Here is a 25,754-nt window from a genome sequence, read left to right on the forward strand (position 1 = left end):
CTTACCAGTAAAATCTCTTTCTCGCTCTTTCCTTGGGGGACACAGAAGACCTTGGGTATAGCTCATCTCCATAGGAGGCGTGACACTAAGTGAAAGCTGTTAAGCCCCTCCTCCACAGCTATACCCTCAGCCTGGAGAGAGAGACAGCCAGTTGCGTGTCCAAGCAGTGAGAAAAGGCAAAGTCCAACAAGGAACCAACAAGCCAACTACCCAACGGGTAACACAAACTCGGAAACCGTGTAGAGAAAAACAATGAATGGGTGGGTGCTGTGTCCCCCAAGGAAAGAGCGAGAAAGAGATTTTACTGGTAAGTTATACAAAAATCTCGTTTTCTCGCCCAGTTTCCTTGGGGGACACAGAAGACCTTGGGACGTTCAAAAGCAGTCCAAAAGGGGAGGGACCACAGCTCCAAGGCGAAGCACCCGAAGGCATCAAGGAACCGCCGCCTGCAGACCCAGGCGGACCAAGGCAGCATACGCCTAAGCCAGAGTATGCACCCTGTAGAACTCTGTAAAGCGTGCAAGGAAGACCTGTGGCTGCCCTGCTCAAATGCATGGCCGAAGCCCAATGCCTCCGGCCCAGGAGGCACCGATCGCTCTGGTGAAATGAACGGTGACAGCAAAGGCAGAATCCTGCCCTCGGTGCGGTAACCTCAGCAATAGCCAATCTGATAAAGCGGAGGAGAACCACCCTGGAGTCCGTCAACTCTAAGCGCGGACCTCCAGGAACCCAAGAGACCGAACGTCGACAAGAGCCGGAGATCTCCAAGTAAAACCGGCAAGGCCCAAACAACGTCCAAATCGGTGAAGTGTTGAAGCGAAAGGCAAACACCACCTTCAGAAGGAAGGAACGGGATGTAGAACAGCCCTGTCCTGGGAAAAGACATAAGGCTCAGAACAAAAAGGGGCCATTCAGGCACCCGTCAGAGACAAGACTGATACGGAAACACAACCGTACAGGACAGACGGGGTAGAGAGAACTTCTGTAACGGCTCCAAGGACAAGATTGGAGCACCGAGAGCTCAGTATGTAGTTCCCCGGGCGATACCGAAGGACAGTACAGAGGAACCAAAGAGCCATTTCGAGTAAGAAGGTCTTGACAGGCCCAGAGGGCCGGGGAACGCTGGAAGAGGAAGAACAGCGCTGACACTTGACACCTCAAGCAAAGGAATCCCAGTCCCAGGTCCAGGCCGGACTGGAAAAAAGACAGAACCATGGGGAGAGAAAAGGTCAGAGTGGGGAATGCACAGCTTCCCACAGAACCCCAGACAAAAGAACCATAAGTCTTACGACAGATCCTGGACGAAATACAGCCAGGAGCGGACAGTAGCGAACCCGCTGGAGTCGCCTGGCAAGCGGGCGAAAACCCAATGTGATCAGGCGCAGACTAGTAACACGGGCAGAAGTCGACCAAACTGGTCCCGTTGGCCCCCGAGCAACGTTGTCCCGTATCCACCCTAGTGGGGGACCAGAAGGACAGACGGAAAGGAACCAAAGGGCCCGCCCAGCATCCGCCAGATGCCAGGACAAGACAGGCTAAAGTCCATGCTGATGTAGCCATGTTCTACAGTCCCGGTGTGGGAGATCAAAGGACAATCTGGACCGAAAGGCAGTCCCCCCAAGTTACCGAGAAGATAAGTCTACAGCAGGACCATTGTCTTAGAATGGACCACGCAATCTGCACTCAGCGGGAGGACAGAACGCGGTAGACTCGGTAAATAGGCACAGCTAATACAGCCAGTGTGAACAAGGGAGACAGTACGAGGCCAAAAGGAACACCGGAACCATCCACATGAACAACCATGCTCTTCCCAGAGGGGAGGACAGTGAAGGAACAGCCTCTGAAGTCTGGCGGGACAGAAGCCACATCGAAGTGATCTGTACCGAGCGGGAGCCAAACAGAGCCGGCGATATAAGGTAGTCGAAACAGAGGCCGGCATAACACCCTCCAACCGAACGGAGGAGTGGGCAACAGGGAAGCCATAGGACAGCTCAAAAGCAGAACCCTGCTACACTGTGAGATGCCCGGTTCACCGCATCGCAGAAGGCAAATACCCTGAAGAACCCAAGGTGGAGGTCCTCTGGACCTGGGTAATCGAGCACCCAAGAGAATTTGGGTGACCTTCCCGAGAAAAGCGGCCCGCACCTGGTAGCAGATCAGACTGAAGCGTAGAGGCGCCAAGAGGAAGGACTCATACCACACTACATCCGAAGAGGAGGAAATTGCAGCAGGCAAGGGAACCGCAGTCCTGCCAGAGCCAACGAAGAATTCGAGGGGCGCTCCAGACAACAGCACTCTCGACCATGTGACCACTAGCGCAGGGAAGCAATACCGCGGAAGGACGAATGGGCACGCATCTAGGAACCACGAACACTCCCTGGGATGAAGGGCCAACTAAATGAATGAGTACCACCCAGCTCCGTGCAGCAGAGAGCAAGTAGAGCCCGTCCGGGTCCAGGTGAGGCATACGTACGAGCAGCCCGTAAGCAGTGAGAAGGCCAACCCACCTACAGGAGGAGAAGGCATAAACGGCTCAAACAACGCACAAGAACGTCCGCTCACTGCAAAAAGGTTAATTCAGCGAAAAAGGGGGGCTCGCCACAGAGTGCCACAGCATGTACGGAATTGCAAAGTGCAACCTGAAAGGGAGTTATGCACAAGCCTAGTATAGCATGCGATGGAACGCAAGCAGTCCGCCCCGAAAGGGGGGAAATTGTATCTGGCAAACTGCAGTCGGCAAGAGTGCAAAGGCCGGTCCCAAAAGGGAGTGATGCCTAAGGCCGTACCTACTTCAGAGAAGCAGGACATACCCTATAATCCAGCAGGAACGCAGGAGGTCCCCTAGTGAAAGGGGAACATGCACAGGGTTATCCTAGCATTAAGTGAGTGTGCAATAATACACCCAACACTGACTTAGCGAGAGTGCTACTACTCTGCCAATGAAGGGGGACATGTACAAGTCCAGCACAGCCATACAAGGACAGCCGTGAATCTCATGAGCGTGCCAAATTCTGCCCATGGAACGAGGGGTGGTCACGCACAAGGCCAGCACCGTATCCAATGGGAGTGCAAGCGTTCCACCCATGTTAGAGGGCCATGCTCATGGCCAGCAAGGTATCCGGTGAGAGTGTAGCATGCCGCCCAGAAAAAAAGGGGGGGGGGTAATGCACATGGCCAGCATCTCATCCAGGGAGAGTGCGTGCACCCGCCATGTATGGGAGTCATACACATGGTCAGCAACGTACTGGTGAGAGACAAACACAGTCAGTGAGAATGTGTGTATGTCACCTGAGGAAGGAAGGCATGCCCATGGCAGGCAGCGAAACCAGCGAGAGTGCGTACACCGCCCACGGAAGAGGGGTCATGCATAAGGCCGACAGCGGATCCAGCGAGAGTGCAAGCACCCCTCCATGTATGGGGTACATACACATGGCCAGCAACGTACCTGCGAGAAAACAACCACAGACAGAGGGATGTATGTATGCTGCCTGAATCATGCCTATGGCCGGCAGCGAAACCAGTGAGAGTGCAGCATAGTAATATAGTACATAAGTTCATCATAGCACATCAGATAGAGTGCAGCGTTCCGCCTATGGAAGGGGGTCGTGCACATAGCCAGTACCGAATCCGGTGAGAGTGCAGTATTCCGCCTAAAAAGGGGGGTCATGCACACGATCGGCAACAGATCCAGTGAGAGTGTAGCGTTCCGCCTAAAGAAGGGGGTCACGCACATGGCCGACAGCGAATCCAGTGAGAGCGCTGCGTTCCGCCCATGGAAGGGGGTCACGCACATGGCCGGCAGTGAATCCAGTGAGAGTGCAGCGTTCCGCCTAGAGAAGGGGGTCACGCACATGGCCGGCAGCAAATCCATAGAGAGTGCAGCATTCCGCCTATGGAAGGGGGTCATGCACATGGCCAGCACCGTATCCGGTGAAGGTGCAGCATTCCGCCTAAAAGGGGGTCATGCACATGGCCAGCCGGCAGCCAGGGAGAGTGCAGTATCCCGCCTAGGAGGGGGGGGGGATGCACATGGCAGGCACCATAACTGGAGAGATGATGAATGCTGCCTACGGAAGGGCCGCATGCACTTGGCCAGCGCCGTATCCTAAAAGAGGACAGGAAAACCGCCTAAAAGGGGAAATGCCCTAGCACCGACGCAGGTTGGGAGCGCAACACTATGCCGCCTGTGGAAAGAGGGCATGCAGACATGCAGCACTACTGATGAGGCTGCAGCGTCCTGCGCAATCCAATAGAAATCTGTTATTATTATTTCTTTTTTTTTTTTTTTTTATATATATACATATATATATATATTTTTATTAAAAACACAGCCTCACTGAGGCTAAAGGGGGCCACCATATAGGGGCACAGATAGTCAGGAAAAAGGGGGGCCAGCCATACAGGCCCATTGGGAGCCGGCCTGTACCCAAAAGGGTTAACATGGATCCGACCTGGAGGGCGGCACTGCGATCCCCTGGGGGCGGAGGAACCTCCCGGCGGGAAAAATTCGCGCCTGGAGAAGTTCCCGCCCCCTCCACCAGAGGCCGGAATTTTGCGGCCTAGTAGGCCGTGAAGCCGGGGACTAAATTTGCGGCGCCCGGCATGTACCGCCGGGACTGAGGCGGAGTGGCGCATCAAACCGGCCGCGGGTGCCCACCCTGCGGGCCGGTCGGAGTTGCGGCCCAGCAGGCCGCGAAGCCTGGGCCAAAATTTGCGGAGCCCCACCGACCGGCACCGACGGTCGGCCGGGGCCTGCTGGGCATAGAAGTCAAGCCCAAAGCCGGCTGCGGGAGCCCACCCCGCCGGCCGGAAGAGTCAGGGGCCCGGAATGGCGGCTTGCCGGCCGCGGGAGCCCACCCCGCCGGCCGGAAGAGTCAGGGTCCCAGAATGGCGGCTTGCCGGCCGCGGGAGCCCACCCCGCCGGCCGGAAGAGTCAGGGACCCGGAATGGCGGCCTAGCAGGCCGCGGAGCCTGGGCTAAGATTTTTGCGGCGCCCGGCCGCACCGGAATGCCAATGTCGGCCGGAGGCGAGGCCTTACTCCACAGCCGTCAGGAGCCTCAGGCCTTGAGCAACACTCCGGTAGGAGATGGGGGGGGGACCCAGAGACCGGGTGCCTGTGGTAGAATAAACTATATTGCCGCTTCTGTAGCTGGCTGTGGGGACAGCCACTGGCTGCATGTCTATGGGAGCCAGGCAGGGGGGTGTAAGGCAGAAGGAGATTGCCGCTCTGCAGGTGCCAGCATAGATCCAGCAGGGGACTAGAGGCCCAGTATGGGGGTCAGTCACGCAGGAGACCGGGGGGGACGGGGACGTAGGGCTGGAGAAGCCTCTCTCTTACCACAGCCGTCTTCACCCTCGGTCCATTCCAGCAGGGTCCCTCCTTCAGCTACTGGCACCGTAGTGGCAGGACGCTGGAAGAGGGACTTGGCGTGCGGGCGACCCTTGCGCTGGCGGGATGCAGGGGAGCTAGGCTGCCCTGGTCCACCTTGCCTTCTGTGGGGGAGGCAGCAGTGCGGGTGACCGGCACTGGCGCAGCTCAACCCCGGGAGAACAGAGAGGTCTAGTGCGTCTCTGTTGTCCCTGATGATCTGGAACAAAAAGAAAATAAAAAAGTAAAAATCTAAAATTTAAACAAGGAGAATACAGCCCTGCAGAGCAGGGAGTGTCTTGCCTCCTTGGACACTAAGCAAAAACTGGCTGTCTCTCTCTCCAGGCTGAGGGTATAGCTGTGGAGGAGGGGCTTAACAGCTTTCACTTAGTGTCACGCCTCCTATGGAGATGAGCTATACCCAAGGTCTTCTGTGTCCCCCAAGGAAACTGGGCGAGAAAAATAATTTAACTCACCTTAGTCCACTTGATCGCGTAGCCCGGCATCTGCTTCTGTCTCCTTTGTTGAATAGGACCTGTGGTGAGCATTCATTATAGGTCAAGGACCTTTGATGATGTCACTCCGGTCATCACATGGTACGTCACATGATCTTTTACCATGGTGAATCACCATGGTAAAAGATCATGTGACGTACCATGTGATAACCGGAGTGACGTCATCAAAGGTCCTTGACCTATAATGAATGCTCACCACAGGTCCTATTCAACAAAGGAGACAGAAGCAGATGCCGGGCTACGCGATCAAGTGGACTAAGGTGAGTTAAATTATTATTATTATTTTTTTAACCCCTCCAGCGATGTTTAATAGCATTCTGAATACAGAATGCATAGTAATTTTCCCTTATAACCATGTTATAAGGGAAAATAATAATGATCGGGTCTCCATCCCGATCGTTTCCTAGAAACCATGCGTGAAAATCTCACCGCATCCGCACTTGCTTGCGGATGCTTGCGATTTTCACGCAACCCCATTTATTTCTATGGGGCCTGCGTTACGTGAAAAACGCACAAAGAGGAGCATGCTGCGATTTTCACGCAACGCACAAGTGATGCGTGAAAATCACCGCTCATGTGAACATCCCCATAGAAATGAATGGGTCAGGATTCCGTGCGGATGCTGTGCGTTCACCTCCCGCAACGCATCTGCGCGGAAAACTCGCTCGTGTGAAAGGGGCCTAAGGGTTACATAGCATCATAAATCAATATAATGCTATGTGACTCCCGGCAGCGCTGCGGGAGGAACGCTCGTCTGCAAGGGGCCTTATAACCTCTAGAAAAATATTCTGTTTCATAAAACCTGTACTGCAGCCAAGTTCCTGGACTGAAATCCTATGTAATTTAAGAAGATTAATGGAAAATAAGGACATTAAGGTCAGTAAATAGGAGAAAATGAATCTACCTAATCCATGATGCAGATGATGGGAAAGATAATGTGTATATAACAATGTCATTGTATCCAAGGACTTGAAGGCAGAGAATTAATCTTATAAACATCAAAGGCTTAGAAAAAAAGGTATACCACATGATCTCAGCGCCGGTCAGCATACATACCCATGTGAAAACCTCCTATCATTTTCTTTTTAAGCTGTCGGTATGATCCCATTAGAGAAAGGTCAGGCAGAGGCACACAGTATTCTCAATCATAATAATGTGTACTTCTGTACTCCAGACCGCATGATCCCTCGCTCACATGGAGCGCGATTCCCACAAGGGACACACTCGTGTGAAAGAGCTCTTAGGAGTTGCTCACCGCTTAATAATTGTGGCTCATCTGTGCAAGTCAGTGTGCCAAAATGGAGATCTACACCAGGCAGCTGTGCCAGTTTCCTGGCGTAGATTATAACAATTGTGGCTAAGCCAGCTCCACTCGCACTCTGCACACTTTTTAGAAAAAGCGGTAAGTGGAGCATGAAACCCCCAAAAAAGGTACTAAGTTTTGCGCCTCTTTGCTGTCAGTTTTCTAGCGTACAGGAAAAAAAAAAATCTATGTCCTCCCTAAAAAAAGTGCAGCTAATACTGGTACTTCCAGTGCAATCTGTGTGAGCTTTGTGTAGCAATTAAAGGCAATCAATCACCTATCTTTCTTTTACTAATTAAGACCAGCAACAGATACATAGAGGATCATTAAAGGGGTTGTCTGGGTTCAGAGCTGAACCCAGACATACCTAAATTTTTCACCCAGGCAGCCCCGCTGAATCGCGCAGGATGAGGCAGATGTGCACATGTCACAGTGCTGCTTCCCGACACAGGCGCGCGATGACGTCATCATGCCCGCCTGCTCCGGGATTTCACTACCGCATAGGCCTCAGGCCTACTAGGAGCCCAGCACCGCCTGCGTCCTCCGAATCTCCTCCTTGCTCAGAGTTAGATTGCCGTAATCTCGCAATGCGAGAGCTCGCGCATGCGCAGTTCCTTCCCTGAGGCTGATGTCAGCACAGGGAAGGAACACTATACTGTCACTGCGCATGCGAGAGCTCTCGCATCGCGAGATTACGGCAATCTAACTGTGAGCAAGGAGGAGATTCGGAGGACTTAGGCGGTGCTGGGCTCCTTCACAGGGGGCGTGGCTGGGCACCAGGAAGGTTAGTACAGCCCCTTGGGCACCTTACCAGGGTCATTTACATATCTATAAAATCATTTTTTAAACACAATAAAACCACACAGCCCTATAGGACAGGTATATTGCGGACATGCTAGTGGCGATCTAGTCGTGCATGTCCGCAGCTCTATAACCGAAAACGAGGTGACAGAATCCCTTTAAGGTAAGTTTACAGCATGCTGTAGTTTTGAGTTGCATATGTGCTAGTAAAGGTATTAAATAAAGAGCCTCAGTCTTCCAAATTCACTAAGCTGAATGCCCAGATATTTAAAGCTAGATACTATCTGGAGCCCTCCAGTTTCCGCACTTACATTAAATTGACTGTAATTCTCACCTTGGGAACCGAGTATAGCAATTTGACCCATGCTATAAAGTGTTTGTTAAAGCCTAGGCGTCTTAGAGTGGCCCAAAAGTATTTTCATTTGATACTGTCGAAGGCCTTTGCTGAGTTGATAAACGCTATAGCCTAAAGCCCCTTATTTTCTGGTGGGACCTGAAGATTGAGGACCAGTCTCCTAATATTGACTGCAGTGGACATGTTCGGCATAAAGCCAGCCTGATCCAAGGATGATCACCTTATTAAACCTGTTTGCCAAAATTTTTGTGAGGATCTTCACATCTACTGTTAAAAAAGATATTGGTTGATAGGATTCCAGATAACCAGGGATCTTTAGCCGGCTTTCAGATAACCAGTATAATAGCCTTGTTCATAGTTGACCCTCCAATACTGCTGCTTGGTAAACCACTAACAGTTCAGGTAATAGAATGTTTCTAGACCTCCACAGCTAACCCATCAGCCCCTAATGCTTTTTCATTAGACATCAGAAGTTAGAGAAAGTATTGAAAGTGTACTTTCACACTTGCGTCGTGAGGATCTGGCAGGCAGTTCCGTCGCCGGAACTGCCTGCCGGATCCGGAAATCCGTATGCGAACTGATGCCGGCGCATTTACCCTTTTGTATGCCGGGGTAAAAGCTGACCGCGGCATGCAGAGGGGTTTGGGGAGAGTGCAAGTGCCCTCCGCATCTCCATGTGCTGCAGTGACGGGGACCCGATGGCAGAGAAGGCAGCCCGATGCCTTCCATAGGCAACGGGGCTTGCATTCTACGGAAGCCTGTGAGAGCATAAAAGCTGACAGCCAATGCATTACATTACAGGTTGTATTGTAATGCATTGCAGAAGGGATAAGACCCCCAGAAGTTAAAGTCCCATAGTGGGACAAAAAGTAAAAAAATAAAATAAAATAAAAAAGTGCTTTTCATAATAAAAAAAAGAAAGTCTCAAGTAAAAAAAACAAACCACAAAATAAAAACATAAAATTGTAAAAAAAAGAAAAGAAAAAGAAAACCAGACATATTGGGTATTGCCGCGTCCGTAACGACGGCTTTATAAAGATATCACTTGATCCACACCCTCACCTGAACGCCGTAGAAAAAAGAAAATAAAAAAACTGTTCTAAAACAATAATTTTTTTGTCACCTTACATCACAAAAAGTGCAACACCAAGCGATCAAAAAGGCATATGCCCCCCAAAATAGTACCAATCAAACCATCACCTCATCCCACAAAAAATGAGCCCCTACATAAAACAATCGGGTAAAATATAAAAAAAACTATGGCTCTCAGAATATGGAGACACTAAAACATGATTTTTTTTGTTTCAAAAATGCTTTTATTCTGTTAAAAGTGAAAAAAAAAAGTAGACATATTAATGTCGCCGTGTCTGTAACAACCAGGTATATTAAAATATCACATGATGTAAAATAAAAATGGTGTAAAAAAATCAATTTTTGTCACCTTACATCACAAAAAGTGTAATACCAAGAGATCAAAAAGTCATAAGCAACCCCAAAATAGTACCAATCAAACCATCATCTCATCCTGCCAAAAAATTAGACCCTACCTAAGACAATCGCCAAAAAATAAAAAAAACTATGGCTCTCAATATGGAGACACTAAAACATGATTTTTTTTGTTTCAAAAATGCTTTTATTGTGTAAAACTTAGGCTACTTTCACACTCGTGTTTTGGGCGGATCCGTCATGGATCTGCAAAAATGGATCCGTTACAATAATACAACCGCATGCATTCGTCATGAGCCGATCCATTTGTATTAGGCTACTTTCACACTGGCGTTTTGGCTTTGTTTGTGAGATTCGTTCAGGGATCTCACAAGCGGTCCAAAACGGATCAGTTTTGCCCTAATGCATTCTGAACGGAAAAGGATCCGCCCAGAATGCATCAGTTTGCCTCCGTTCCATCTCCATTCGGCATTGAAGGCAGACACCAAAACGCTGCTTGCAGCGTTTTGGTGTCAGTCTGACGAAACTGAGCCAAACGGATGCGTTCTGACACATAATGTAAGTCAATAGGGACGGATCCGTTTTCTATGACATAATCTGGCACAATAGAAAACGGATCCGTCCTCCATTGATTTTCAATGGTGTTCAAGACAGATCCATCTTGGCTATGTTAAAGATAATACAAACGGATCCGTTCTGAAAGGATGCAGACGGTGTTATTATTTGAACAGATCTGTCTGTGCAGATCCATGATGGATCCGCAACAAACGCGAGTGTGAAAGTAGCCTAACATAGTCCCCATTAGCTTACATTGTGTGCCAGGACGGATCAGTTTGGCCAAGTTTCGTCAAGCGGACAGCAAAACGCTGCAGGCAGTGTTTTGGTGTCCACCTCCAGGGCGGAATGGAGACTGATCGGAGGCAAACTGATGCATTCTGAGCGGATCCTTTTCCATTCAGAATGCATTAGGCCTCCTGCACACGACTGTATGGATTTTTCAGTGTTTTGCGGTCCGTTTTTCACGGATCTGTTGTTCCGTTTTTTGTTTCCGTTGTGTTTCCGTTTCTGTTTCGTTTTTCCGTTCCGTTTTTCCGTATGGCATATACAGTATACAGTAATTACATAGATAAAATTGGGCTGGGCATAACATTTTCAATAGATGGTTCCGCAAAAAACGGAACGGAAGATATACGGTTGCATTTCCGTATGTTCCGTTTTTTGCGGACCCGTTGACTTGAATGGAGCCACGGAACGTGATTTGCGGGCAATAATAGGACATGTTCTATCTTTAAACGGAACGGAAAAACGGAAACGGAATGCATACGGAGTACATTCCATTTTTTTTGTGGAACCATTGAAATGAATGAACGCAAAAAACGGCCAGTAAACGGGGAAAAAACGGTCGTGTGCAGGAGGCCTTAGGGCAAAACTGATGCGTTTTGGACCGCTTGTGAGAGCCCATGATGGATCTCACAAACGGAAAGTCAAAATGCAGGTGTGAAAGTAGCCTTAAATAAATAAATAAAAAAGTATACATATTCGGTATTGCCGCGTCCGTAACAACCTGCTGTATTAAAATATCACATGAACTAACCCCTCAGGTGGACACAAAAAAAGATAAACTGTTAAAAAAGCAATTTTTGGTCACCTTACATCACAAAAAGTGTAATACCAAGCAATCAAAAGTCATATGCACCCTAAAATAGTACCAATCAAACCATTATCTCATCCCGTAAAAAAATGAGCCCCTACATAAGACAGTCGCCCAAAAAAAAATAGAATATGGAGACACAAAATAATTTTTTTCCAAAATGCTTTATTATGTAAAACTGAAACAAACAACCAGTCATATTTGGTATTGTCGCGTCCGTAACAACCAGCTCTATAAAAATAGCACATGATCTAACCTGTCAGATGAACACTGTAAATAACAAAAAAATAAAAACGGTGCCAAAACAGCTATTTTTTGTTACCTTACCTCAAAGTGTAATATAGGGCTACCACTGCCACCTTATCCCGTAGTATGGGGTCACTTTTTGGAGTTTCTACTCTAGGAGTGCATCGGGGGGAGGGGGGGGGGGTCTTCAAATGTGACATAGCAACTTAAAATTATCCCAGTGAATTCTGTCCTCCAAAAACCATATAGCGCTCCTTTCCTTCTGTGCCCTGACGTGTGCCCGTACTGTAGTTTACAAATGGGGTGTTTCTGTAAACGACAGAATCAGGGTAATAAATAGAGTTTTGTTTGGCTGTTAACCCTTGATTTGTTACCGGAAAAAAATTGAAAATCTGCCAAAAAGTGAAATTCTGAAATATCATCTACATTTTCCTTTAATTCTTGTGGAACACCTAAAGGGTTATGGCTGAGTTCACATCACCGTTTAGCTTTCCGTTCTCCTGATCAGTCAGAAGAGAGAGAGAAAAGAAAACGGGATCCTGTAAAAAAAACGGATCCTGTAGCATCAGTTGTAATTAGTTTGAGCCAGTTCCATCTGAGATCCGTTTTTTAGATGGGAAAAAAAGTCCTGCATACTTTTGTTTCCTTCTAAAAAAACAGATCTCAGACGGAAATGGCTCAAACGGATGACAACTGGTGCAACAGGATCTGTTTTTTTACTGGATCCTGTAAAATAACGGATCCTATACAATCCTAGCATTCACTGATGCAACAGGATCCATTTTTTTTTACAGGATCCAGTTTTTTTTCTCTCTCTCTCTTCTTCTGATGGATCAGTAGAACGGAAAGCTAAAAGGTGATGCCAATGCACCCTTAACAAAGTTTGTAAAATCAGTTTTGAATACCTTGAGGGGTGTAGTTTCTAAAATGGGGCCATTTATGGGTGGTTTCTATTATGTAAGCGCCACAAAGTGACTTCAGACCTGAACTGGTCCTTAAAAAGTGGGTTTTGGGAATTTTCTGAAAAATGTCAAGATTTGCTTCTAAACTTCTAAGCCTTCTAACATCCCCAAAAAATAAAATGGCATTCACAAAATGATCCAAACATGAAGTAGACATATGAGAAATGTAAAGTAATAACTATTATATGAGGTATCGCTATCTGTTTTAAAAGGCAGAGAAATTAAAGTTTGGAAAGTTGCGAATTTTTCAAATTTTTTGGTAAATTTGGTATATATTATTATTTTTTAAATAAAAATGAAAAATATTGACTAAAATTTTACCACAATCATGAAGTAGAATGTGTCACGAGAAAACAATCTCAGAATGGCTTGGATAAGTAAAAGCGTTCCAAAGTTATTACTACATAAAGTGACACGTCAGATTTCCAAATAACGGCCTGGTCCTTAAAGTGAAAAATGGCAGGGTCCTGAAGGGGTTAATCCCCTAATACGAGAAGAGCCCTGATGAGACCTCACAACCATAGCTAGTTCTCCTCACCTCCTGTAAGTCCCTGTTCTAAGTCTATAGAGGAAGTCTTCACTTTATTGACTTCTTTTATCAATAGCCCTCACAGGTATGATTTCATAGCCTCCCAAACTATTGATGGAGATGCTGTCCCCATGTTAACCTCAAAATATTCCTGAAGTTGGCTGTAGTTAGAAACAGACTGAGTGAAAACCTTCAGCCAAAAGGGATTGAATCTCCAGATCCCCATAGTTCTACCCAGCCTGAGTTTACAGGTGATCACCAATTTTATAGGTGAGTGACCAGACAAGCCATGTGACAAATAGCATACCTCTGTAATGAGGTGCAAGATCTGCGAGTTTCTCAAGGCCATATCTTTTCCCGATAAGGAACCATGACTAGCTGAATAGCAAGAATACTGGTAGTATATGGGTTCCGAACTCTCCGCAGATTCACGAAATCTACCTCCCCAAGTATCATTCCATAGGTCATCAATATCAGATTGGCAAGTGGCCTTCTCCCGGCATGCCCACGATCAGCTGTTTGAAGACAAAGCAGCGCTCCTATGAGCACTGCCTTCTCTTCATTATTTAACTGCTTGCTGTCGCAACCTCAGCGGTGAGCAGTGTAATTACATCTCACCCGTGAAAGGAATTGGACAGCTCTGTAGTATTCACTTGAATAGGAAGGTGCGTCCCATAGTAGTGAATGGAACGGCTGATATGTAATTACACTGAGAAAGCAGCTCCTGGTACCAAAGGAGCAATACCAGGCTCAGACCACATGACATAGGACCCATCATCCAGGACATGAAATACATCGATCCTTGGGCCCATGCAAGTATCAGAACTTTCCCCCTACACTGGGGAAGCTCCTATTGTTTATTATATATAGCGACTATAGATACCTTATGTATTCTCTTAACCACTTCCCATCTGGGCTATTTGCCCCCTTCTTGACCAGGCCTAATTTTGTAAAACTGACATATCTCACTTTATGTGGTAATAACTTTAGAGCGCCTTTACTTATCCAAGTCATTCAGAGATTGTTTTCTCGTGACACATTGTACTTCATGATAGTCATAAATTTGAGTCAATATATTTCACCTTTATTTATGAAAAAATCCCAAATTTACCCCAAATTTTGAAAAATTCGCAATTTTCTAAATTTCAATTTCTCTGCTTTTAAAACAGAATGTGATACCTCAAAAAATATTTATTACTTAACATTCCCCATATGTCTACTTTATGTTGGCATCATTTTGGAAATGTCATTTAATTTTTTTAGGACGTTAGAAGGCTTAGAAGTTTAGAAGCAATTCTTCAAATTTTTAAGAAAATTGCTAAAACCCACTTTTTAAGGACCAGTTCAGGTCTGAAGTCACTTTGTGGGGCTTACATAGTGGATACCCCCATAAATGACCCAATTGTAGAAACTACACCCCTCAAGTTACTTAAAACCGATTTTACAAACTTTGTTAACCCTTTAGGCTTTCCACAAGAATTAAGGAAAATGGAGATCAAATTTTTAAATTTCACTTTTTTGGCAGATTTTCCATTTTAATCCAATTTTTTCTTTAACACATCGATGGTTAACAGCCAAAATTTATTATAACACTTTATGTGGCAAGGTGACCAAAAAATTGGTTGTTTTAGCACAGTTTTTATTTATTTATTTTTACAGCGTTCACCTGAGGGGTTCAGTCAAGTGACATTTTTATAGAGCAGATTGTTACGGACGTGGCGATACCGAATATGTATACTTTTTCTTATTTATTAAAGGGTTTCTGTCACCCCATTAAACCGTTTTTTTTTTTTTTCTTTACTAATAATCCCTACACTGCGATCTCCTCATACATAATCTAATTAATGATTTTGGTTCAGTAGAATTTCTTAAAAATCGATTTTTATAATATGTAAATTACCTTGCTACCAGCAAGTAGGGCGGCTACTTGCTGGTAGCAGCCGCATCCTCCGATGGTAATGACGCCCCCTCTGCTTGTTGATTGACAGGGCCAGCGGACGGGATCTTTCTCCGCTGGCCCTGCCTGTTTTGATTCAATATCTTGCGCCTGCGCCGCGGCCGTACCTATATTCAATCTGCGCAGGCGCACTGAGAGGTGGCCACTCACTCGGCCGCTCCATCCTCAATGCGCCTGCGCCGATGACGTCACATCTACACCCGGCGCAGGCGCATTGAGGAGCGAGCGGCCGAGTGAGTGGCCGCCTCTCAGTGCGCCTGCGCAGATTGAATATAGGTACGGCCGCGGCGCAGGCGCAAGATATTGAATCAAAACAGGCAGGGCCAGCGGAGAAAGATCCCGTCCGCTGGCCCTGTCAATCAACAAGCAGAGGGGGCGTCATTACCATCGGAGGATGCAGCTGCTACCAGCAAGTAGCCGCCCTACTTGCTGGTAGCAAGGTAATTTACATATTATAAAAATCGATTTTTAAGAAATTCTACTGAACCAAAATCATTAATTAGATTATGTATGAGGAGATCGCAGTGTAGGGATTATTAGTAAAGAAAAAAAAAAAAACGGTTTAATGGGGTGACAGAAACCCTTTAAAGTTTTACACAATAGTAGCATTTTTGAAACAAAAAAATTATGTTTTAATGTGTCCATGTTCTGAGAGCTATAGTTTTTTTTATTTTTCGAGAGATTTTCTTATGTAGGGGCTCATTTTTTGCGGGATGAGGTGACGGTTTTATTGGTACCATTTTGTGGGACATACGCGTTTTTGATCACTTGGTGTTGCACTTTTTGTGATGTAAGGTGACAAAAATTGCTTGTTTTGACACCGTTTTTTTATTAATTTTTTTACAGTGTTCACCCGAGGGGTTAGGTCATGTGATATTTTTATAGAGCTGGTTTTTACGGATGCGGCAATACCAAATATGTCTATTTTATTTTTTCTATTTAAAAATAAAAATAAAATTATTCCTTACTTGGGGATTTTTTTTTTTTACATGTGAAATCTTTATTTTATTTTATTTTTTCAACACTTTCTTTTTTTTATTTTTTATTTTACACTTTTGGTCCCCCATAAGGTCATATAAGACCTCTGGGGGACATTTACTTCACTTTTTCTTTTCACTGTTGATTTCTCCTGTAACTGGGGCTGACATAGTAGCCCCAGTTACAGGAGAAATGCACCCCTAGAGAGGCTGTACAGCAGCAATCCAGCGCTGTACAGCCTCAGTGCAGGGCTGATCGAGGTCTGTGGATGACCTCACACAGCTCCTGCACTCTCCGGTCCCGGCGGTCACATGACTGCACTCTTCGGTCCCGGCGGTCACAGTGAGCGCTGTGTCTGCAGCGATCCGGAAGGCAGGGACACCTGGGCACTGTCCCTGCCTTCTCTAAGGGTTGCCCTGCTGTCACTGACAGCGGGCAACCCGATCAGCAGCTGCACGATTAGCGTGCAGCTGTAGTTTCTGAACGGACGTTCTGGAACGTCCATTCAGAAATAGAGAACCACCTCCCGGACGTTTATATCCTATGGGCGGTGGTTAAGGGTGCCACTGGAGACACTATTATGTGGTAGAGGCTTATGTGGTACATCATGTACCCCAACTATCTGCATGGTTCAAATGTCTTTTTTGTCCACTGATGAACTGTGCAGGACTCCACAGGGACACACGATTTGTGAATTTGACAATATTTCAATCTGTCTTATTTGATGGATATATAGGAGAATATATATTGGATATCAGTATGTGATTGAGGGGTTTATCCATCATTGTAGGAAGTATTTGAGTTACAATATAGCTATCTATCTAGTTATAAACAGCTGTTACTGAGTGCATGGGTGCTACTGAATCTTAATATGGACCTGGGGTGACCATCAGCGCCACAACTGACATTTGTGCCAGGTTTGTTAACCACGCTGCACATCTGTACTGCCATTTTGGGGAGGGGGTGGCCTTCTTTTCGGTCAGAGCCTGCTTAGGGAATTATAGAAGGTTCCTGATATGGGATTGTCCTTAGGCAGGGCTATTAGTTACATAGGGTGATTGTAACGTGAATTTAACCCATTACCAGCGCTGATGATTCTGTTAACAATAGTAGACTTTCACTTTAATAGCAATATAATAAAGGTTAGGTTATAGGTAGCTATTCTAACCTGAGAATAAGTCATAAATATATCTTCCTGGACAAGCCCGTTAATATCATTCAGTGAGATGCTTTACAGCAGCCACATGGTCCATGAGAGGTTGAAGTCTGGAGACTTCAAAAAGTCCGCAAAAAACGGATGACATACGGAAACATTTTCAGGAACAACGGATCCGCAAAAAACGGACCGAAAATCGGGATATAGAAAAATACTGACGTGTGAATGTAGCCTAAATGTGTATTATATCATGACTTGCACTAGATGGATTATATAGCATGCACCTTTTTGATAAATTTGTCACAAATCGCACCAAATTAAATGTCTCATTTACCTTGCTGTTCTCATGACACCAGTGATAATTGTAAAATAGTATAACTGTATTTCAATTTTGCCAATATAATGTTTACCTTTTCAGCAAATGTAAAGATTTTTCTCTGATCGACACCTCCAAACTGTGCATCAACTTTCAAGTATTCTTCATCCAGTGCCTACAAAAGGTCAATACAGACATACATGAATAAAAGGAGGGGGTGCCTGATCCAGTTGTACTTCACCTTCAGTTTCTGATCCCACCTGTAATCCCGGGTACAGCAGCCCACTGAGCAGCGGATGCTCCACCTGCTTCACCACCTCCGCTCCAGCTTTCTTGGCATCATGCTGAGTGACCACTGAGGACAGCCTGTACACATCTAATGTGTACTCCCTTTAAGACATAACAGATATGCTGACAATGCAGAAATAGACACTATACTTAGGCTACGTTCACATCACCGTTCTGGCTTTCCGTTCTCCTGCTCCGTCTAGGAGCAGGAGAACGGAAAGGATGGAAAAGGCACATAACTGACGCCAAACTGAGCCCTTAGGACCCCATAGATTATAATAGGGTCAGTTATGTTTCCGCTCAGAAGATGATTTTTAAGCGGAGACAAAAGTCCTAGACGGAGCAGGAGAACGGAAAGCCAGAACGGTGCCTTACAGGGTTATTCTGATTTCAGCAAAGTTAGGCAATTGTTTACATAATAAAAATTATACAGCAATTTCTAATGGCTTCTATGATCTCCACTTGCAGGCTTTGAATAGAAACTTTCAATGTTTATTTCCAGAGGAAAAAAAATTCTTCTGGGCTCTCCATGTGATGGTTGTATGAAGCTGCAATTAGAGTGGGTTCACATCATGTTTTAGGTTTCTGTTTGATGTATACGTTACAAAAAAAGAAAAGGATACAAAAACACAGCACATCATGTTCTTGTATCCTGCACAATTTTTTTTTTCTACAATGGAACTCTATGGTGAATGGATGCCACTGTATGGCATCAGACTGAGGCATCAGTTTAACTTATACGTTTTTTGTATACGTTAAAAGGAAGGAAGAACGTGATGTGAACCCACCCTAAGGGCTCGTTCACACGAGCGGATGCCGTGCGGGTAATCCGCTGCGTGAAAGAGAGCCAAGCCGTACTCTGGACAGCATAGACACGGAGCATTGACATGACTGATAATGCTCCGTGCCTCTCTGTGATCTCTTTACTACAAAATCACAGTGAGATAAAGTTGTCTCTGTGATTTTGTAGTAAAAAGATCAGAGAGAGGCACCGAGCATTATCAATCATGTCAATGCTCCGTGTCTCTGCTGTCTGGAACGGGGCTTGGCTGTCTTTCACGCAGCGGATTACCCGCACAGCATTCGCTCGTGTGAAAGAGCCCTAAGAGTGCATGGCCACTGCTTCATTGTCGCGATAACCAGGGGCCCTGTGAGAGAATCAGGTCTGGCGAGGTAGTTCCAGCTGTGCTGGATCGTAGAAGAAAACAGGATTTAAAGGGGTTGTCAGAGTGTTTAATACAGGTGACCTCTCCTCACGAGAGGATCTGAGCAGTGGGGGTCCAACTCCTGGCACCCCTATCATTCAACAAATTCAAGAGAGCGCCACAGCCTCTTCGTAGGTTTGTGACGTCGCTTTCATCGGTCACATGGCCTAGGCAGCCACTGTACAATGGACAACGCTGTGCTTGGCGAGCTGCAGCAGCAGGGGTGCCAGGTGGCGGACCCCCACTCATCACATCCTGAGGCTACGTCATCAGAATTAAACACTCGGATAACCCCTTTAACTATTAGTTTCAGCCATGTTGTCTCTGGGCAGCCATTTCTACTAAGGTTTTCTACTAAACTCGGTGAAGGTTAGCTAATTAAAAATCTGAGCTCTTAAAAGAATTTCATACATCAGGGATGCTCAACCTGCGGCCCTCCAGATGTTGCAAAACTACAACTCCCTAGCCTACAGCTAATAGGGCATCTTGGGAGTTGTAGTTTTGCAACAGCTTGAGGGCTGTAGGTTGAGCATCCCTGTCATACACCAACTGCCTCGGTCCATACAGATTAGGAAGTGATACATTTAGACAATTCTAATATCAAACGTGGTTTCCTAGTGTGTGATCTTCGTTAGCATTAATAACTTGACCTCTGTATTGAGAACTGTGCAACCAGAATTATGAAATATTAATGACTCAATCGTATTAACATATTTATCATCAAGAAACGTGCATTGGATCTAAAGTCTGCAATGGAATTGTCCGCAGTCAGCCAAGTCGATTTTTGCTAGCCCTTTGTGTCAAAAAGGTATTTAAAACCCTACTAATAAAGGGCAGGGCTTCACCTTTCGGTATTCTACCTTTGTGCAGAAAGGGAATAAGTCATTGGACAAGCCCTTTAAAGGCCCCTTTCACACGAGCGAGTTTTCCGCACGTGTGCAATGCATGAAGTGAACGCATAGCACCCACACTGAATCCTGATCCATTCATTTCAATGGGTCTGTGCACATCATTTCTGAGTTGCGTGAGAATCACAGCATGTTCTATATTCAGCATTTTTCACGCAACCCTGGCCCCATAGAAGTGAATTGGGCTTCAGTGAAAAACGTATTGCATCCGGATGTAATCTGGATGCAGTCCGGATGCAATGCGTTTTTCACTGATGGCTGCTAGGTGATGTTTGTAAGTCTTTAGTTTTTTTTCACGCATCAAGGCCTCATGCACACGGCCGTTGTTTTGGTCCGCATCCGAGCCGCAGTTTTGGTGGCTTGGATGCGGACCCATTCACTTCAATGGGGCCACAAAAGATGCGGACAGCATTCCGTGCGCTGTCCGCATCCGTTGCCCCGCAAAAAAAAAATATAACATGTCCTATTCTTGTCCGCGCTTTGCGGACAAGAATAGACAGTTATATTAAAGGCTGTCCGTGCCGTGCCGCAAATTGCGTGATTTGCGGACTGCAAAAAACACCACGGTCGTGTGCATGTAGCCCAATACTGATTGCACCCGCGCGGAAAAAACTGAAACACTGAACGCAATTGCAGACAAAACTGACCGAATTTACTTGCAAAATGGTGTCAGTTTCACTGAACGCACCCTGACACAATCCGTATTGTGGCCTAACTGTTTATTATACAAATAATAACTGGTGCCATTTTATTGCGTGCTCTACAGCAGTATTCCTCACCTCCAGTCCTGCCGGTCATGATTTGAGAATATCCCACAGAATACCTGTGATAAGTCCTGATGCATGTACACAAATTATATCACCTGATTAATACTTAGACCGGTAGGTGGGCCCTGAGGACGGGAGTTGAGGAACACTGCTCTACAGTCTCAGAATACTTAAATTGGACGTCAAAAAGGGGTATTCTGGTTTCATGATATTGATGACCTATGCTAAGAAAGGTCATCAATATCAGATCGGTGGGGGTCTGACTCTTGGCACCCCTGCCGATCAGCTGTTTGAAGGGGCTGCAGTGCTTGTGCAAGCCCTGCGTTCTCTTCAATGTTTACCTGCATGCCGTCAACATTGTAGTGGTGGTGCAGTGTAATTACACTTTTTTGTCCTATTCACTCGATTGGGACAAACAGCTGATAGGCAGGGTTGCAGAGTCGGATGCCCAGTGATCTGAAATTGATGACTATCCTGTGGATAGATTAATTTCCTGAAACTGAAATACACCTTTAACTCTTGACATAACAGACCAGAACCCTAAAAGTAGGGGGTGCCTTCACACAGTGTAGATTTTGTTGCAGACATTTCTGAGACTGAAAATTAGTTCCATTCATTTGAATGAGGCGGCAAGTGCGACTACTTTAACCCTTAGGATACCAGAGGTTTTCATTTTTCTTTCCCATCTTCCTTGAGCCATAACTTTTTTATATTTCCGTTCACATAGCTGCATGAGGGCTTATTTTGTGCAGGACAATTTGTGCTTTCTAATGCCACCATTAATTATGGCATAGAATTCCAAATTAGGTCGAATTGTAAAAAAACAAAAAAACAATTCCTCCACCATTTTATGGGTTTTGTTCCCACGGTGTTCTGTTGGCGGCAAAACTGACCTGTGCCCTTCATTCTCTGTGTCAGCAGTACGATTACAACGATACCCCATATGTATATATATTTTTTTTATGTCTAAATAGTGTAAATAGTGTAAAAATACATTTAAACTTTAAAAAACAAACTTTTTTACATAACCATATTCTGACCACCATAACTTTTTATTAGTTATATCTACTGAGCTGTGTGGGGACTCATTGTAGTTTTTATTGATACTATTTTGGAGTGTGTGTGGCTTTTTAATCACATTTAATAAAAAAAAATTAGGTAATAGAAGCAATGAAAAAATGGCAAATTGGACATTTTAACCCTTTTTTCCGTCACGCCATTCGCCGTATTGGAAAAATATTTTAATAGTACGGGCGTACCAAGATATTTATATTTTTTGTTATTTAGGTGTTTATTTTTTTATTTTACAGAAAGCGGGGTGATTTTATATTTTAAATTTTTTTTTAATTTTTTCTACAGTTTTATTTGACTTTTTTTGTAATGATTTTGAAGCTTATATACGAGCCTACAGAATGCATTCTTTATATTTTAATTTTGAACAATCATGGATTTTTAAATTGCATTTATTACTGACTATTGCTCATTTCTTATGTTGGCCTGCAACCTGGTTGCCAAAATAAGAATTGCAGCATGAATGCCCTGGCTCTCTTCCGTGAGACCCAGCGCATTCAAACCAATTACCGGCATCCTCACTGGCCACAGAGGATGTCGGTAAGATGTCTGGAAGCGCAAGCTTCTGGGTTTTTGACATTTTAGATGTTGTGATCTCACTTGATCACGGCATCTAAAAGGCTTTAATTACCGCGATTGGCATTATTGCCGGTTGCGATAATTACATGGCTACATAGTTAATACGCTTGAAAAAAGACTTACCGGTAAGTCCATCAAGTTCAACCAAGGGATAGGTGGGGACGCGAATCTCAGAAGGAAGTGAGGTCTCTGCTGTTTGAAACAGCAGAGACCTGCCGGCCATGACGCCCACTGCACGTGCGAGCGGGCGCCATGTTTGCCTATCGCTCCAGCAGCGTACATGTACGGAGCTGGTAGACAAAGGGTTAAGCTCAATCCAAGGGAATGGAACTGATTTTCAGTCGCCAAAATTTCTGCAACAAAATCTGCAACATGTAAAGGCGCCCTAAATAGCATGGATAGTTAATTGGAAGACACTATCCACAGTGCCTCCTTGCCTTATGTTTAAGGTTTGTTGTGTTGATAGTGAACCTTTATTATGTACAGTTAAAATATTTCTTACAGTTTAGATATACTCAGCCAGTAAAGCACTCCCAATAAGTAGCACCGAATAACTTATTTGCTCAAATCTGAATATACAGTCCTGATCAAAAGTTTAAGACCACTTGAAAAATGCCAAAAAATCATATTTAGCATGGCTGGATCTTAACAAGGTTCCAAGTAGAGCTTCAACATGCAACAAGAAGAAATGAGAGTGAGACATAACATTTTTTGAGAATTCAATTTAATGAAAACAACGAATAAACTGAAACAGGCTGTTTTTCAGCTGATCAAAATTTTAGGACCACATGCCTTTAAAAGGCCAAATCTGTGCAAAGATGTGGATTCATTGTCATTTTCTGTCAGGTAGTCACATATTGTGATGGCAAAGGCAAAAAAACTCTCCCTTTTTGAACGTGGTCGGGTTGTTGAACTGCATAAGCAGGGTCTCTCACAGCGCGCCATCGCTGCTGAGGTGGGACGCAGTAAGACAGTCATTTGGAATTTCTTAAATGATCCTGAGGGTCAAGTGGAAGACCCAACAAAATCAAGTGGGTCAAGTGAAAGTCAAGTGGAAGACCCAACAAAATAGGATCCAATTGGCTGTCCGTAAAGACACTGGACGATCCTCAACCCAAATTAAGGCCCTTACTGGTGCTGACTGCAACCCCATAACCATCAGACGGCATCTGAGACTGAAGGGCTTCAAAAACAAAAAAAGTCTTCAAAGACCTCGTCTCCTTGAACGCCACAGAACTGCTCGTTTGGACTTTGCAAGAGAGCACCAAATATGGGACATTCAAAGGTGGAAGAAAGTTTTATTCTCTGATGAGAAAAAAATGTAACCTTGATGGTCCTGATGGTTTCCAAAGTTACTGGCATGACAAGCAGATCCCACCTGAGATGTTTTCTACGCGCCACAGTGGAGGGGGCGCCATAATGGTCTGGGGTGCTTTTTCCTTCAGTGGAACAATGTAGCTTAAGGAAGTGCAGGGGCGTCAAACGACCGTTGGCCATGTCCAGATGTTGTAGAGAGCATTCCTCATGACTGAGGGCCCTCGTCTGTGTGGTAACGACTGGGTTTTTCAACAGGACATCGCTACAGTACACAATGCCCGCAGGACAAGGGACTTCTTCCAGGAGAATAACATCACTCTTTTGGCCCATCCTGCATGTTCCCCAGATCTAAATCCAATTGAGAACCTTTGGGGATGGATGACAAGGGAAGTTTACAAAAATGGACAATAGTTCCAGACAGTAGATGGCCTTCGTGCGGCTGTCTTCACCACTTGGAGAAATGTTCCCACTCACCTCATGGAAACGCTTGCATCAAGCATGCCGAAACAAATTTTTGAAGTGATAAACAATAACGGCGGAGCTACTCATTACTGAGTTCCTGTTTGGAAGTTGGATTTCTGTTTTTGGGAGGGGGGGGGGTTAGTTTTTTTTTGGAGGTGTGGTCCTAAACTTTTGATCAGCTGAAAAACAGCCTGTTTCAGTTTATTCGTTGTTTTCATTAAATTGAATGCTCAAAAAATGTTTTGTCTCACTCCCATTTCTTCTTGTTGCATGTTGAAGCTCTACTTGGAACCTTGTTAAGATCCAGCCATGCTAAATATGATTTTTTGCCATTTTTCAAGTGGTCTTAAACTTTTTTTTTTTTTAATAAATAAATTGAAGGTTAACGTGCTTGCCCATGAAGAATATAGTCCATAATCATAAACATTATTTGTATTTCCACTTATTTAAAAATAACGCTTCGATCTTTAAATATTCAAAGAGTTATATTAGAATAGCTCCACCTGTTTCTACTGAACAGCCTTTCTGTGACCACCTTAGTAAATGTGCCAAGGTGGACACATGCTCAGTGCTGCCTCTCTCTGCTGGTGTCCCTGGTGTGGTGAGAAGCAGAAGAGATGCTGCAGCTTCAGAGGCAGCCAGCTCACTAAAACAGAGACCTTTCACCCAAAAGAGGAGATCATGCTCAACCATTTTTGGACCTCCCATGGAAGTCAATGGAGACAGCCACGCATGCTCTGCCACCTCTCCGTTCAGGAAGGGTTAAGACACAGACCCTGCTCCCAAGAAGGGTGCAGGACCCCAAGAGGAGACCCAGACTTATCCTTTGGATATGCCATAGGTGGCTGAGGATATACAACAAGAGAATACAGAGAAGGAACATTGAATGTGCCGATAATGCACGTATATAGGATGGATTCACTTACTTGCTAAGCTGGTAGTCAGTCCCTCTAACAAAGTGCAGTTTCTCCAAAGGTACTCCAATACTTTGTAGCATGGCTTTGATAACGTTCTCATAATAGCGGGTGCGAAGCTCCAGCAGCTCCCAAGGTGCCTTCATATTATCTAGATAGGCATGGAGGTCTGCAAACAAGATTGTTACCTAGAGACAAAAATCAAACACATATATAGATAGACAGCATGTCCCATTTTCTTTTGTTCTGGTCCAATTTTACACTTGGGAAGTCAGTACCTACCTCACAACCAGCCTTTAGGAAGTCTGCAATTTTGGACATTGGCACAAAATAAGCTACATGAGGTTTTCCTGTCGTGGCTGTGCCCCAGTATACTTTAAGCTCCCGCTCCTTTAGGAGTTCTTTTAGCTTGTCCTCACCCAGAACTTCCTAGAACACAAAGAATGCACAAATCGAAGATCCGGGAACACACGCAATATGCATAGCCAAATTCAAATCCGACATTTCACAATCCAGAGCTCGTTTGTAGCACAGAAGTCGAGGAGCGAGCAGAGATAACCAATTATTGCATTTTTTTTTAAAACGTAGTCTGGTAGTGGATTATATTTTTTGTTTTTTGAAGGTTATCCATGTTTACGCTGGTATTTCCTCTGCTGGAT

General features: G+C 45.2%; 1 protein-coding gene across 2 annotated transcripts in view; it reads right to left on the reverse strand.

The window, feature by feature from the left end:
• Window positions 1-25,754, reverse strand: part of YARS1 (tyrosyl-tRNA synthetase 1) — a 70,120-nt gene that overhangs the window by 17,278 nt on the left and 27,088 nt on the right. For both annotated transcript variants that reach the window (XM_040424588.1, XM_040424587.1), the window contains exons 3-6: window positions 25,378-25,524; window positions 25,108-25,283; window positions 17,845-17,974; window positions 17,679-17,759 (exon numbers count right to left, since the gene is read on the reverse strand). In XM_040424588.1, the coding sequence (XP_040280522.1) occupies window positions 17,679-17,759; window positions 17,845-17,974; window positions 25,108-25,283; window positions 25,378-25,524 (534 nt within the window). The remainder of the gene's footprint in view (window positions 1-17,678; window positions 17,760-17,844; window positions 17,975-25,107; window positions 25,284-25,377; window positions 25,525-25,754) is intronic.

This window comes from Bufo bufo, chromosome 3 (assembly GCF_905171765.1).
Source record: "Bufo bufo chromosome 3, aBufBuf1.1, whole genome shotgun sequence".
NCBI lineage: Eukaryota > Metazoa > Chordata > Amphibia > Anura > Bufonidae > Bufo > Bufo bufo.